The sequence below is a fragment of the Quercus lobata genome, chromosome 9 (genome assembly GCF_001633185.2).
Source record: "Quercus lobata isolate SW786 chromosome 9, ValleyOak3.0 Primary Assembly, whole genome shotgun sequence".
NCBI classification, from domain to species: domain Eukaryota; kingdom Viridiplantae; phylum Streptophyta; class Magnoliopsida; order Fagales; family Fagaceae; genus Quercus; species Quercus lobata.
The window spans coordinates 4,938,705-4,953,724 of NC_044912.1; the positions used below are offsets into that span (position 1 = coordinate 4,938,705).

The 15,020-nt window shown below is 38.5% G+C and overlaps 1 protein-coding gene across 1 annotated transcript; it reads right to left on the minus strand.

Annotated features, from left to right (window-relative positions):
* Positions 1 to 9,139: 9,139 nt before the first annotated feature.
* On the minus strand, positions 9,140 to 14,087 carry LOC115960143. The gene is made up of 5 exons (XM_031078881.1): positions 13,251 to 14,087; positions 11,691 to 12,158; positions 10,969 to 11,346; positions 10,818 to 10,885; positions 9,140 to 9,725 (listed from the first exon to the last, which is right to left on the minus strand). Exons 1-5 carry the CDS (start codon positions 13,872 to 13,874, stop codon positions 9,512 to 9,514), a joined length of 1,752 nt encoding a protein of 583 aa, XP_030934741.1. The 5' UTR covers positions 13,875 to 14,087; the 3' UTR covers positions 9,140 to 9,511.
* Between the last annotated feature and the right edge of the window lie 933 nt (positions 14,088 to 15,020).

A 15,020-nucleotide genomic window follows, 5' to 3' on the forward strand; every position in this document is an offset into this window, starting at 1 on the left:
AGATGGGAGACATACCATCCAGTCCGGGAGATTTCGTGGGGTGCATTTGTTGGAGCGCATGCCAAACCTCATCCGCTTTAAAATTTCCCAACAGCACATCTTTCATCTCAGGTGTCACCCTTTCGCCCACAGCCTCCAAGCTTGCTTCAAAACATGAGGATGGTCGGAACTAAAAATCGAAGAAAAGTAATCCAGAATGATCTTCTCTGTTGCTCCCTGTTCCTCTTGCCAAATGCCTTCCTCATCCATCAAGCCTCCAATCCTATTTCTCCGCTGTCTTTGGCTAGCGGAAGCGTGGAAAAATTTTGTATTCCTATCTCCGTTCTATAGCCAGAGTACCCGAGATCGCTGGTTCCACATGATTTCTTCCTTGATATGGAGCTCATTTAATTCCATACGAACTGCACTTATCTCCTCTGCTGTATCGTGGAGCAAGTTAAGGGATTCAAGCTGCTGGAGGCGATCTTGTTTCTGTTTTAACCTCTTATTCACATTCCCGAATTTATTCTGATTCCATCCTACTAGATTACTTTGGCACTTTTTGAGCCTATCTTGGATGGACATAGCAGCCTCCTCTGTATGCAAATTCCAAGCCGTATCCACAATTTCTTTGCACTCTGCCTCTCTCACCCACATTGCTTCAAACATGAATCTCTTTTTCCTTTTCTTCTGCTGCTGATTCTTGTTCAGGGATAAAGCCAACAAACAATGGTCCGATGCCGACATCGAAATGTGGAATACTTTGGCTTCGGGGAAGAGCTGGAGCCAAGCTTCATTGGCCACCATTTTGTCAAGACGAAGAAGCGTACGTTGCTCCCCATGTCGTCCGTTGCACCAAGTAAATTTCTGCCCCACAAATCCTAAATCAACCAGACCGCACCTGCTGAGAACATCGCGAAAGTCCCTGATCTGATTTGCATCCCTCTCCCTCCAGCCTAACTTCTCATTTGGATGCAAAATCTCACTAAAATCCCCACAAACCACCCACGGCATGCTACATTGGGCATAGAGGGCTTCTATCAATTGCCACGAACTCTGCCTTTTGCTTGTATCCGGATGCCCGTAGAAACCGGAAATCCTCCACGGCCCATTCTTACTCTCCCCATGAACTACAACATCAATGTGCGAGTGCGAACAGCTCTTAAACCGAATATCCGTACCTTCTCTCCAAAGCATCGCTAACCCACCACTCTGACCATCACTCGGAACAATAATCCCCTGCGTAAAACCTATCTTCTGTTGAAAACCCTTCATCCTGTCGGTGTTCGCCTTTGTTTCTGCCAGAAAAACCACCACGGGGTTTAATTTCCTCACCTCCTCGGTGAGTGTACGGATTGCCGGAGGAGTCCTCAACCCCCGGCAATTCCAAGCTAACACACTCATGTGGCTCGGCGGTGCTGCACCGCAGCCACCGCCTCTCCGCCATCCATATTCTCATGCTCGTCCGTGATCTCATCTTCCTGGAATTTCCCCTTTCTGCGTTTTGAGCTTGTAACATTCGGGTCTAACTCTTGTAGAGGAACCTGACCTTTGCGCTTGGCTTTACTTGGGCCAGACAGTTTGTTTGGGCTTGGAGTGGTCACTTTCCTGGCCAGGCGTTTCCAGTGGCCACTCATTGGGCCCAAAGGCTCTGTGACCCAACCCTTTTCTTGGTTATAAGTCATGGCAAGTGGGCTTGAGTTGTTATTGGCCCAAGACCCCCCTGCACTTGACTCTAAGCCCAACTCCTTACCCACTTCCTTACGTGTGTCCTGCTTATCCGGTTCTTCTTCAGTATTCTTGCCTACATCCTCGTTCTTAAATATGTTTCCCAAGACATCTCACCCACTAGGTCTACTTCAGGCAGTAAGGGACGCACGCCATCCTTCCCATTTGGAGTAAGGTTACAATTAACCTTTTCTGTTGTCAGGTTGACCTTACCTTCATCGTGCAAGGTCTTCTCGCTCTGTCCCGTCACTTGTAACTCCCCTGAATTCACGCTAGGGGCAGCCCCCTGACAGTGGGTCAGTCCGGTCACGTGAGTATCATCCATTTCCTCTCCTCCTTGTTTCCGGAGCGTGTCACCGCCGTGCTTCTTCCATATCGGTGCTCCATTATACGGTCTACCTTCCCTGACGTTCTCATCTCCCATGTTTCCTTGATCCCTTCCGCCCCTTCTTCCTGGATCCCCTCTAAGCCACGCTCCATATTGCATCTCCTCTCCACCTGCTCTGTTTTCCGTCCCTGCTATTTCCTTGCATTCTTTCACGCCATGATCCAGTCTCCCACACTGGTAGCAAAAATTGGGTAACCGTTCGTATTTGAAAAACACCCATCTAGATCCTCCTCCTTCGATGGTTACCTTCTTCCCTCTAACCAGCTTTTTTGTAGCATCAACCCGGACTCTTACCCTCAAATTCTTACCCCACTGAACTCCCTTCTCAGGCACATCCACGTCGAGCACCCTTCCTATTTTTCCGCCTATCTCCATGCCAGATTCTCGGGTCATGCTCATTAAAGGGAGATTGTATATCTGCACCCAAAACGGAGTCCACTTTATGGTAATATCCTTTGGAACTCTTTCACCCTCAAACTCCTATAGAAGTACTAGTTATTTTTTATAACTCCAGGGACACATCTCCAGAATTCGTTTTTTGTCCCTGCCATCTCCAAACTCTACCAAGTACAAATCCTCATCTATCTCAGATATCCATAAACCCCTATTCGGTTTCCATAGCATTTTCAAATGTTTATGCAGTGCATCCAGAACAATGATACGCTGCGTGAGGATCTTCATCACCAAACAATTTTTCCCAATCTCCCTCACTGCCCTTGTGCTCTCACTTCCCAATTCTATATCCTCTCCCTCTTCTTCCGTAAATGTTAACTTACTCCACAAAGCTTCCAACTCGTCAGCCATCCTTCAAACAAACCACCCACCCTCAGAATCAGTCGAGAGGGGTTACCTGTACTGATCTCACCGTGCATAGGAGACCACTAAAACTCTTGCAACAGGGGAGAGCGCAAGACTGCCACTGCCCCTACATGCCAACGCAAGAGAGAGCACTCTCAGAAATAAAATCTTTAAGTGGGAAAAATGCATCAAAAAAAGCACAAAGAGCAAATCCCATCCACCTACTATTACACCAATTTGGAGGCAGCTCTAACCTTACTGAGTTCCCCAACCTTCTATGAGTAAACCACCGCGGAATATAAAATCCGGGAATAATTATCTGAAATTCGGTTCCAGATCCATCTTCTTTTCTTTTGGTAGAAGTTTCATATCCCATTTTTTGATAAAGGAGTCCCTACACCCAAAAGAAAAAAACACCTTTTAACAATAAGAGAGAACAAGTTACTGTTAGAATATTGGTAGAATGATTATGTAACAAGTTAGGAAAGCGCTAGTCACACTTGAGGTTAGCCATTTTCCTTGGCTATTACATGTTAAATTCATCATTTGCTAACAGCTTAAACTTTCAGGAGAATAATTAATTTATTGGTTACCTGTAGATAACTATTCAATATTGTAAATGCCACTCCGCCGCTGCTCTCATCATATCCATATAAGTGGGAACAAGGTCGTGCCAAATTGCGTAGTCTTAGCAGTGCTGGTGATGGTTCTAGGGAAGAACATTCTTGAGCATTTATATATCTCACAGTCAATGGAAGCTCTGGCAATGATTGAAGGTTAGAGCAGAGGCACAAATCAAGAGCTTCCAGTTTTGAAAGTTGACTGATGCTTGCCGACAGGGTGACAAAACTGTTTTGACTTGGTGTCAAATATTTTAACGAGGAAAAGCAACCAAAACTATTAATCCCTATACCTTCAAGTCTAGACATCCCACTTAGATTAAGTTGTTCTACACAAAAATTTCTCTCTAATGGCTCTGTACATCCAATGGTAGAGGGAACTTCACTAATGCTAGTTCCATTCAAATCGAGTTCCTTCAAACACTTTATTTTCCAAAGGTTTTGTGGCAAGTTGGCAAGTTTTAAGCATCCCGAAAGAACTAGTTTTTCAAGAGACATTAAACTATCCATATTACTTGGAAGACATTTGAGATTGAGGCAGTCTTTTAGATCTAGTAAAGTAAGGGCAGTCAAACATTCAATTGATGAGGGTAGTTTATCAATAGCAGTCTTTCCCAGATAAAGTTCTGATAGGCATTTCATAATTCCCTTAAATTCCGAAAGATTCATAAGAGATTCACAGCCCAAAAGATTAAGAATTCTAAGGGACTCCATTTCAGTAGACATGCTAGGAAGATTGATAAGAGATTCACAGTTTTCTAAATCTAAAACAATAAGCCTACTGAGTTGTCCCATAGATGAATGGATCTCAACCAAATTTGTGCATCCAGTAAGGTATAGTCTCTCAAAGTGTCGAAACTCCTGTGAAGTCAGGTGTCTGGATAAGGTTCGTGGAATAACTTAGATCAATGGATTTTAACTTGTCCAAATACTGTTCAACCAAAAAAAAACTACCATTAAACATAGAATTTATTTTAATAAGATAAATACTTTTTTATTACAGCAATTTTAATAAGAAAATTATACCATACTCCGAGAGTACAATAATGTCATATTCTCCATTCCCACATAATAGTAGGTCTCACTAATTAAATTTATAGTGGAACTCATCATTCATGTAAAAGGAGTAAGTATAATATTATACTCCCCAAGTATTAAAAGAACTCCTAATGAAAATAATAAATAAATAAAAGAAAGCCCATTAATGAAGAAAATTACCTTTATTCCCTCCCAAAGATATTTAAGTTTGCTAAATTGTAAATTAAGTTCAAAAAGCCCTTTTGGTTGGAAACTGGATGGCAAACATTTTGAAGAATACCCAATCCATTGAAGAAATCTTAGGTCATTAGAAACATGATCAAGGCCATTCAGGATGTGCACATCATCAATTACAAGCAATCTAAGATTGTGCATCTTTGAAAAACCTTCAGGAAAGGCTTCAAAGTTCCGGTATCGTCCTTCACATTCATAAGAGTTTATGACTATGGCTTGAATTGCTTCTGTTGCCTGAGAATTAAAAGCAAAGGATCAGTTTTGATACAAATTACTCAAATAGTTGGTAGGTATACATAGACAAGTAGATTGTATTTTGATATAAATCAAATTCTCACTTCCAAACAACCAAATATTAATCCAAAACTAAAATCAAACCAAACTCATTGGAGGGAGAGAGAGGGTACGTAATGGAAAATTTAGAAACACAATGCCAAAACCTCAAAACAGAGTTGTAAAAAACACAAAAATTCATCAACTCATAACAAAATTGCAAGAAAGAATAAAAATACATCAAAGAAAGAAGAAAATGAGAGAGAGAAAGAGAGAGAGTCACCTTTTTTGTGGACAGAACATGGACTGAGTGAAAAAGGTGGTGCAAAAGAACTAATAGCAAATTTATAGAAATTTATATGAGAAAAGAGAAGTCAAAAAAGGGAAAATAAAAATTGGAGGAAGAGTAAGGGTAAGGTGGGGAATCATGTGAAGAGAAGAGCCAAAGAAATAGAGGGAAAGGGTTGGAAATATGGGGTTGATGTGACACAATAGGACATTAGCAAAATTAATTACTAATCATCCATTGTTATATATTTTGTATAAATGATACAATCATATTATGTTTTCAAAAGATAAGAAATTGTTAGAGACAAAAATGAGCTTGTTAAATGAATTTTTATATTCTATATATCATTACTTAAGTACTAAGGTGATTAGTAATCTATTGGATAAGTTTTATAACAAAACTAATTTATTGAACAAAATTGTGTAATTATAACTACTAAATCTTGTATACTGATATAAAATTCTAGTTTTTCCATTTTTCTTACTGTATCTTTCTTCAACACATGAAACAAATCCTTACGAAGCCACAACCTGCTACGCTTTCCAGGCTCTCCACGGGATTCTAGACGAACGATTTCTCTACCCATTTCTTGTAATAGATCATGCATCCACAACTTATTGTTTTGTATGGTTAGGAGAGATTTATCCATGAGAACACTTATACCAATTCTCACATCAAAACCACAATTCTCTAATATCTCTATTACTCGATCTTTCATCTTCCCTCTAAAGAAACACGCAATATTCAAAAATATCTCCTTCCACATTTCTTCTAGTCCATCATAACTTACTCTAAGTATATCAAATATTTCTCTTTTAGGATTTTTTTTGAAACTGTCCAATGCACTTTGCCAGTCACCCATCGTTCTTCCAACCAAAAAGGAACCCAAAGTTACAAGAGCTAATGGAAGGCCTTTAGCATGGTATGCAACATTGTGGGAGAGCTGCATGTAACCTTCTCTCGGTTGCTCTTTTTTGAAGGCTTTCAAACAAAAAAGTTTTAGAGCATCATGATCATTTAATACATTAGGCTTATAGATTTTATGTACTCCATGTTGGACCAACAAATGTTCATCTCTAGTTGTTATGATGATCCAGCTCCCCAATCCAAACCAACCATGATCTCCAACCAATTTTTCTAATTGGTCCAATTGATTAACATCATCTAGAACAATGAGAACTTTTTTATTACATAGCCTTTTCTTGATCATATCAATTCCATGATAAACATTCCGTATCTTGGTATTTCTATCCTCCAAAACTTCTTCAATAAGTTGTTGTTGTAATGGAACCAAACCACCTTTTTCTGATACTTCCCTAACATTAATGACAAAGCTAGAACCTTCAAAATGATTAGAGAATCTATCAAAAACAACTCTAGCAAGAGTTGTCTTTCCCAGTCCCCCCATACCACAAATCCCTATCATGCAAACATTATTACCAAGACCTAAATAAGAAGTGATCAATTCCTCCATTGAAGAATCTATTCCTACCAAGTTAGTTGTAATGCTTGAGAAACTTGAACTCAGTTTATGCAATATCACTTCCACAATGTGTTGGATAAATTCTGACTCATGCCTGTGGAGAAGATAGAACAATAATATAGTGATTGTCCAAACCAAACATAAACCCTCAGGGAAGGAAGAAAAATATTAGGCAATAATACTCTTGATCAAACAAATGTGAAGTCATTAGCTCAAGTGAAGTTATACAACTACCCTATAAGAATTGAATGATTATATATCAGATATAAATGTGACATGAACGGATTGGGAGATGTACTTTTTGTAGTATTTAGTTGTAACAGATCCATCAAGTTTGTTAATTAAAGCGGAAAAGTGTTGCTCTTGCCCAAGACATGCGGGCCTTCCCAATCATAGCTCCAAAAAAAGAAAAAGAAAAATGAAAATCAGCAAAAGAGGGAGAGGGGCAGGGAATACTAGTAGGTGCATAAAGATCACAAGGGAAAGCAAGTGCCATCATCCAATACCATTTCTTTGGTTAAGCAATGATATTAGCCTGCTAAATCCAAAATCTATTTTGGCTAGAGCTACATTGACAAAAAAATTTGGTGTCTCATTTCACCCTTGATTGCTAAGAGAAACGTCATTCGAATATTTTAAGTTCATGACCTTTTGAAATAGCTTGAGTACAAAAGAATAAAAATCTTTTGTCCCAGCCTGTGATAAATCATCAATTGTACAAGATTTGAGTTTATGATTCCTAGTTTATACTATGATAAATTATCAATTATAACTTCTAAGTTCTAATAGATGGTGATATGCCTCATTCTAATAACTATTTAAATACTTCATGGTATATGAAAGATTTTTTATATATCAATAGAAGTATTTCCTCGAAAAAAAATATCAATAGAAATAAATTTGTCATGGAAATTACCTATCTTGTAAATGCCAACCAGAGAGATTGACCACTTCTGTCAAAGCAGCTCTCCACGTTTTCACCAAATCTATGTTCTCCTTAAAACATTCTTCATGGTCAATAAAAGCTTTTTCAAAAGTTCCAGTTTGTTTCCGTACATCAGATGGATCCACATCATAAAAAACAGGCAGGACTTTCATTCCCATTTCTTTCATGCATTTGATGATCTTTGTAAGCTCAACCAAACACCATGTTGAAGATGCATAGTTTCTTGACAAAATAATTATAGCAAACCTTGATTCTTCTATTGCTTTTGAGAGTTCAGGTGAAATGTATTTTCCTCTTTCAAGTTCTTCATCATCCCTAAAGGTTAAAATGCCCTTCCTTTGTAAAGCAGTATATAGATGATCTGTAAAACTTTTACGAGTATCTATGCCTCTAAAACTAAGAAACACATCATATTTTTCCTGAGATGTTGAAGAAGAAGAAAAAGAAAAAGAAGATGAGGCTCCTTGAGTGCTTGTGGAAGCCATTGGAAATATACTAGACATGTAAATCTTGAACTAGAATACAACGATTTGGTGTAGGATTGTTTCTAAAATTTTAAGGGAATAAAATGAGAGAAATAAGAGAGATGAATGTGTGTGAAGAGTGAAAACTTGCAGATTTGTATTTGCAGCTATTGTAAAACTTGAAAACCTCTTGAAACAAAGCACGCCATATGTAAATGCCTTTTGAAAACCACTGCGAAGGTGTTTGTGGGTGAGGGAGGAAGGATTTCGCATCCCCTGTTTTCACTCAAGTCAACAATGACCGAAAATGATAGATCTAACTTGTTATTCTTAAATGCCTTCAGGTCAACCTTCTTGTGCGGTACATGGGAATGATGGGATGAACTCAGCGCCAGTCAAAGAGCTTATTTTCTTTTTTTACTCGCACCACATACATACACTATTTGTTTATAAAGTTTACCTATTAAACCTTATTGGTTTCTTGAATTTGAAATGAGAGCTATTGGTTCCTAAAATCTAAAATCCTTAGCTATGTGTCTAAAGGAGCAATGAGATGACATTTTTTAAATGACATTGCACCTTATTTTATATTAAAAAAATAACACATAAGGGTATTTTGACCAGAACCCACATTAAGTGGTCTACCCACCCATATCAAACAAATTAACCATTTGTTTCTCCAAAAAAAAAAAATTAACCATTTTCTAATAAGTTCACCCTGACCCAGCACACCCAATATCAAACATAGCAAACAAGAGAGAGAGAGAGAGAGAGGCACTATTTATCGAACCCCTTCAAATTTAAATAAATAAATAAAACTATTTCTCCCCCCATTGTAGCAAACCATCCGAACACACGGTTGGAAGAAAAGCAAAAGGTCCAAGAACACCACTCCCTGCATTTACGACCCAAGAGATTTACTATTAAGATTTGCTTACACAATAGTACAGCCATCTTCTATAGCAGATAAAACATGTTGCAACCAATATTTTAACCAAAATAGATAAGCTGCTTAGCAAAACAACTATACATAAATATCAAAGCAACTCTTTTTTCGATTCAAAGAAGTCAAGCTTCAACAAACTAAACAGCAGACTACCAAAGCCAATCCACAACCACTACTTTCTCTACATCACTAGGAGGGGTTAAGGGTTAAACCATTTTTACACGAAAGAAGCACCTAAACACATCACCTAGAATGCGTCAGACAAAAACAGATGCCCCAGACGCAATTCTTGAATTAACGGGAAAAAAGGACCATGCTAAAGATTTTACTGGCCTGACATGAACGACATGGCTCGTCTGAAATCCAAAGACTTGAGGGCTGACTCTGGAAAATTCTTCCCATCAGGTACCCATAGTCCACTGTTATGTGGCATAAGCACCTGTGGCTGGCCACTAGTTGCACCTTCACCAGCTTTCGTAGATGGAACTTCGTTCTTTTTCTTCACAAATTCAAAGAACTCCGCAACCTGGCGTGCATACCTTCAACAAAGCCAAATTACAAGATCATGTAAATGAAAAATCCATTTTGGCAATGCAACTAATGCACAGGGTAATGGAAACCACACGCAAAACATAGCAAAAATACCAACAATAACCCTAACCATAATTGACAAGACTTCCAACCTGTCTTTTCTTTCAATTTCTTCTTCAGGGTTTTCCTAAGGTTGGGATGCAGAGAAAGGCATGCAGCACATATGATTTGAGCAAATAGGGAAAAGGAAGACTTAAAAACATAAAAGGTGCATGTAAATATTTAGTTGATTAACCTTCAGCTTGAAGTACACCTGGCCAAATTATAGAATAAAAACCATATTACTCAAAGATAAAAATTCTGTTTTGCAGAATTTGATGTAGATGGCCAGCAGAGGGTACTGATCATTTCAAAACGTAGGCTACAGATAGAACCTCCAGATACTAGTAAAAGGTTAAGTAAAGAAACTTGAGTATCTTTCAAAGGAACATAGAGAAAAAGGAAAAAAAAGGAGGGAGAGGGAAGGGCAAAGGAACACAACTAACTAGCAGATGATTTTCATCCTTTGGGAACCACCCATTGAAGAAAATGTAATTCATAAAATTTGTGAACTTTTTGATATAGCAAAAGGCAAAATGCCATTTGCACATCCAGACAAATTAATCATAGGCATTTACAGGGCCACTAGCCTGATTTCAAACTGATTTCCTAAGTTTTTTTTAAAAAAAAAAATTGACCAGAATTCATAAAATATTAAAATGATCACATATTTTCTTTCTCTAGAGGGTTAATGAGAAAACACCAGAAATTTACCTTCAAAATGGCCCAAAAGTTAAGGAAGTTTACGAGGAAGGAGGAGGGGGAATATGACAAATAAAACAACTATAACAAAACATAATGTAATCTGAAACATGACCAGTATGTTCAATGGATAGATGGAAAGTAGAATAAAATGAAGTATAACACAACAAATTAAAAATCTTTATTTCCCCCTCCCCCACCCTGGGGAGGGGAGAGGGGGGACAGAGAGAGAAAGAAGAACCAAGAATATTCTAATGCATGCTTGTTATAAATATTAAAGAAAGAGGTTGTTATCTTACTGCCTCTTTGCTTCAATGTCTTTGCTGAAATCAATGTTGGGTTCACAGTCAAGAACCAAAGCAGGAACCTGCTCATAACCAAAATATTTTTGGTTAAACTCATGAGTACATAAATTATGATGAGTTAATTTAAAAGCTGCAAATAAGGTACCTTCTGGATACTTGAATGCATATGATTACCCTCCAAATAGAACACACGGTCCCTTATATCAGGATGTAATGAGCTATCCATATGAAAGGGTAGCTTACTGACAGATAATACACCATGATTTCCACTTTGGAAGGGGAAAAGCCAGCTCTCATGCTTTTCATGCAGGTCATGGAGATACTTTAGGGAGACTCCACCCTCCTCTTCTCTTTTACGTAGCTTCATTCTCTTGTGGCAAGTATCAGGACTTGCTCGAAGATATATAAAACCATCGGGAATAAGCCCAGGTAAGCATGATACAACTGGATCAAACCATGAGTCATAAATGCTGATCTCCATCTCATTCATCCAATTAGCCTCATGGACAGCTCGTACAAACACCTTCAATGAATGAAAATGAGATAAAATGGATCAGCCTTGAAACTCATGAGTTAGGTTTTTCTTCCTCTTGAATGAGATCAATCAACAGGAAAAAGAAAGATAACACTTCCCATCAATTTTAGTCATTGTCAGCCTTGAAACATGTTACAAAATTTCCATGATCTTATCAGATTCTTTTATTCATTTTTTTCATGGAAAATAAGGATTAAATAAATAACTTGAGATCAAACTGAGTTGAGGGAATAATATTTTGCCAAATACAAGACTTTCGGGGTAGGGTAAGCATACTCTATTGCATTACATTATAGAACTAAAAAACACAGAGCGAAAAGGGAGATTCTTACCATCCTGTCACTGAAAACACTCCTTTCCATCAATCTGAGGGGCTTGATACCACCAGATGACTCTCTCTCTTGCATAACCCTTGTGACAAAAACATAATTCTGGAAGGTATAGGCATACCTCTCAGGCTCCGCATAAAAGGCATCCAATATATTAAAGTGGTCAGGTCCAATATCCTGCCACTTGTCAATAGGCTCTGGAACAATCTCAACAAGATCACGTAGCTCAAGTGTTTCATTAGCTATTCTCTGAAGGAAAGTTGTCTTCCCAACACTGATATTTCCCTCAACACAGAAAGTAAGTCGTTTCTTCTGGGCCGTCTTTAAATCCGAGTTTGAACTGTCCTCCTTCAATTCTTCATCAACACTATCTTTGATGTACGTAGTTATACTCTCAGCATGGTTTTTGTGTATGATTCCTACAGAACTCTGTAGATACTCAACCATCTTCTGACTAGATTGGCCAAAGAACTGCAAAGGGAATCACAAAAATCCTTATCATAATTCATGAAAGAGTTAGAAAAAGTACATATACCAAGTTACCAACTACAGCACCACGTATTTAGTTTCTTGTGCAAAAATACACAGTTTATGTCATGAAGAATAACAATCAGACACCCCTAATTTGCACAGAGAGTCAAATCTGCTAAAAGTACAAGGGAAAAAAATGCAGCTATAAGTATTTTTAATCTAATTTTGCCATTATTTACAAAAATGTTAAACAGGAAATTTCTGCCATAACTTTCAAAAGCCTGTAAAATTTGAGTCGAGTAAAATCCATTGTGAATTCAACAACTCGGTAGGAGTTAGATTTCAGCTAAAACAATGTCATACATATTAGAAACACAATTCCTGGGAAAAAAAAAACCAAAAATAAGTTGGCAGTCATAACAAATTCACTCAGCTAGATCTTTGAGTCATTAATTCCAAATCAACAAACAATTTAAGTACACTAAATTGAAATGTTTGTGGGGAATTTAAGTAGGCTTAGGGCACACTGTGACACTGCCAGAAAAGGGCATTCGGAGCCTTGAAGCTCTTAGTAAAAATTGCCAAATGGTTAAAATTTTCACTAAAGGGCTTTAAGGAGGCCTAAAACAGCTTTAGCTGAAATTTGTAGCTTTTAGGGAAAAGCTCTATAATTCATGTTCACGTTTTATAAATCCAAAACTTTAAAGCACTGTTCACTGTAATTTGCCAAACACACAAAATGCTAAAGTGCTTTTCAGTTTATACCCTATATCACAATAGCTCTACAACTACTGTTAAAGCTCTGCTTCCTAGAGTAATGCTAAACGGCACTTAAACTTCAACCAACACCATTAGGCCATCAGAAATGGCACACACACAACAGACAGACTATTTCGTTCTCTCTAAAAGAATTAACCAATAACAAACAAAACGCATTGCAGACATACAGATTCTCAATACACATATATATCCCCTCTACCACCATCTAGTAAGCACCACAGGCTATAAAAACTATAAAAAGTAACACAAAGCATTCTCTATCCTGCTAAAAAAAATACAACCATTTTCATAGTTCATACAAACCCAATATACCTTATCTTTGTACAATTGCTTCAGCTCAGCCACTCCCCCAATCCCCTTCTCTACCAGCTTCCTCAAATTCCTCGGCCCCACCCCGGGAATCGCCAGCAAATCCGGGTTCCCCACAACCACACCACCACTTGAACTCCTCTGCCTCCTACTCCCACCACCACCACCACCACTCACTCTCCCTGGCTTTTCCTCCAACCCCTTTTCGCCTTCGTCTCCATCAACACTCTCCAAACCCTCCGAACCATTTTCAGCTGAAACTGACACCGACCCATCAGAGCTCGTGTGAGTCCACGCCACCCTGGACCCTGTCAAGCCATCCTTCAACACAACCCAGGCTCTAAAGGGTCGTCTTTTATCGATTCCACAGCGGCATAAACAGCAATTTCTAGGCTTTACAGAGACAAAGAAGCGAGAGGATAGAGTACTAGAAGTGCTAGTAGTAAAGGGTTTTGTGGAAAGAGAAGAAGAAGGAGAAGTGGGGTTGGGGAAAATGTTAGCGGGCATTGAAATAAGAGTTTTGAAGCTATGGGAAAGAAGGGTTTTTGTGGGGTTTTTGAGAGGGAGAGAAAAGAACAAGCTGTTACTGTTCCTAGGGTTTTTGAGAGGTAAACAAAGCTTCTGCATTCCTTCTTCTTCTTCTTCTTCTCCTCTTTAGCATTTCAAGGTTACAACTTTCAACCTCAGAGGCCCCTCTTTGTTTTTGTTTTCTTCTGCAAAATACAGTAAAAAGTGAGAGAGAGAGACAGAGACAGAGGAAGGTTTGAAAATGGGTGCTGATGGTTTTGGGGGGTTTTTTGTTGCTAGTTGATACCACTTGGATACTGAGAAAAAAGTGAGAAGACAAAGTGATTTTTTAGGGTTTAACCTTTTTTTTTTTTTTTTTTGGTTTAACCTTTTTTTTTTTTTTTTTGGTTTGGGTTGGGATGACATGGGAGAGGTCTCATTGTGGTTTCCATGTGCTCTGCCGAGGTAGTATAATTTTATGTTTTTTACCATAACTATACAAGGACACATATTCTACCCAAAAGATTTAAAAAAGGTCACATTAATTTAATGGCTTTAAAAATCTTTGTCGAGGACATTTTCTCTATTGTTGACCATGTGGTCAACTTGGCTTGTATAGAAGTTGGGTTCATGTACAAGTAATTGTCTTACACTTTTACTATTTACAATGGAGCATTTTAAGTAATTGTTTTACACTTTTACTATTTACAATGGAGCATTTTGTAAGTTGACAAATAGAATAATACTAAAACAGATTTTTTTTTTTTTTTTAATATGTATATAGGTACGATTAGATTTGAACCTATATTGTAAGTTGTCTAATGATCAATGTAAGGACACAATTCTCTGGCGGCCCAATAAGGATGTTGGACTCGCGCATGAAAGATCCCTCACAATATGATTTGTAGAGAGTGGGCTTGAAAAGCTAGCCGTGGGACACGGGGCGGTGCCTGGCCCTGGTTTTAGAGGAAATCGTGGATGGGCCTCCTCGGATGGGATCTGAGGACCATTGGGGTCTTACCCCGGTTACCCGACGATGGGTTTTTTCTGTAATCTCAGGTGTTGTTGGGATGTTCTCACCCAGATCGTCTCCCTTTTCTTGGAGGTGGGATCGAGAGCCCCCCCTTTAGAGTTACTTGCTTTCTTCTTTTATACTCGTCTGCGTTAATTGTCCTTCGTCCACGTGTAGGGTCAATCTTTACAGGACTGATATTTGTCTCATCAGTCTAATCCCAGAATTGTTGGGGATGGTTGATAAAGCTGCAG

What these genes read in the sequence shown, in the direction of transcription:
- LOC115960143 (XM_031078881.1), bottom strand. Translation starts at nt 13,874, where the DNA reads ATGCAGAAGCTTTGTTTACCTCTCAAAAACCCTAGGAACAGTAACAGC. An exon ending in GTGTTTTCAGTGACAGGATG is followed by an intron (nt 11,347 to 11,690) that starts GTAAGAATCTCC and finishes CATTCATTGAAG; the next exon opens with GTGTTTGTACGAGCTGTCCA. An exon ending in GACATTGAAGCAAAGAGGCA is followed by an intron (nt 9,726 to 10,817) that starts GTAAGATAACAA and finishes GCTTTGTTGAAG; the next exon opens with GTATGCACGCCAGGTTGCGG.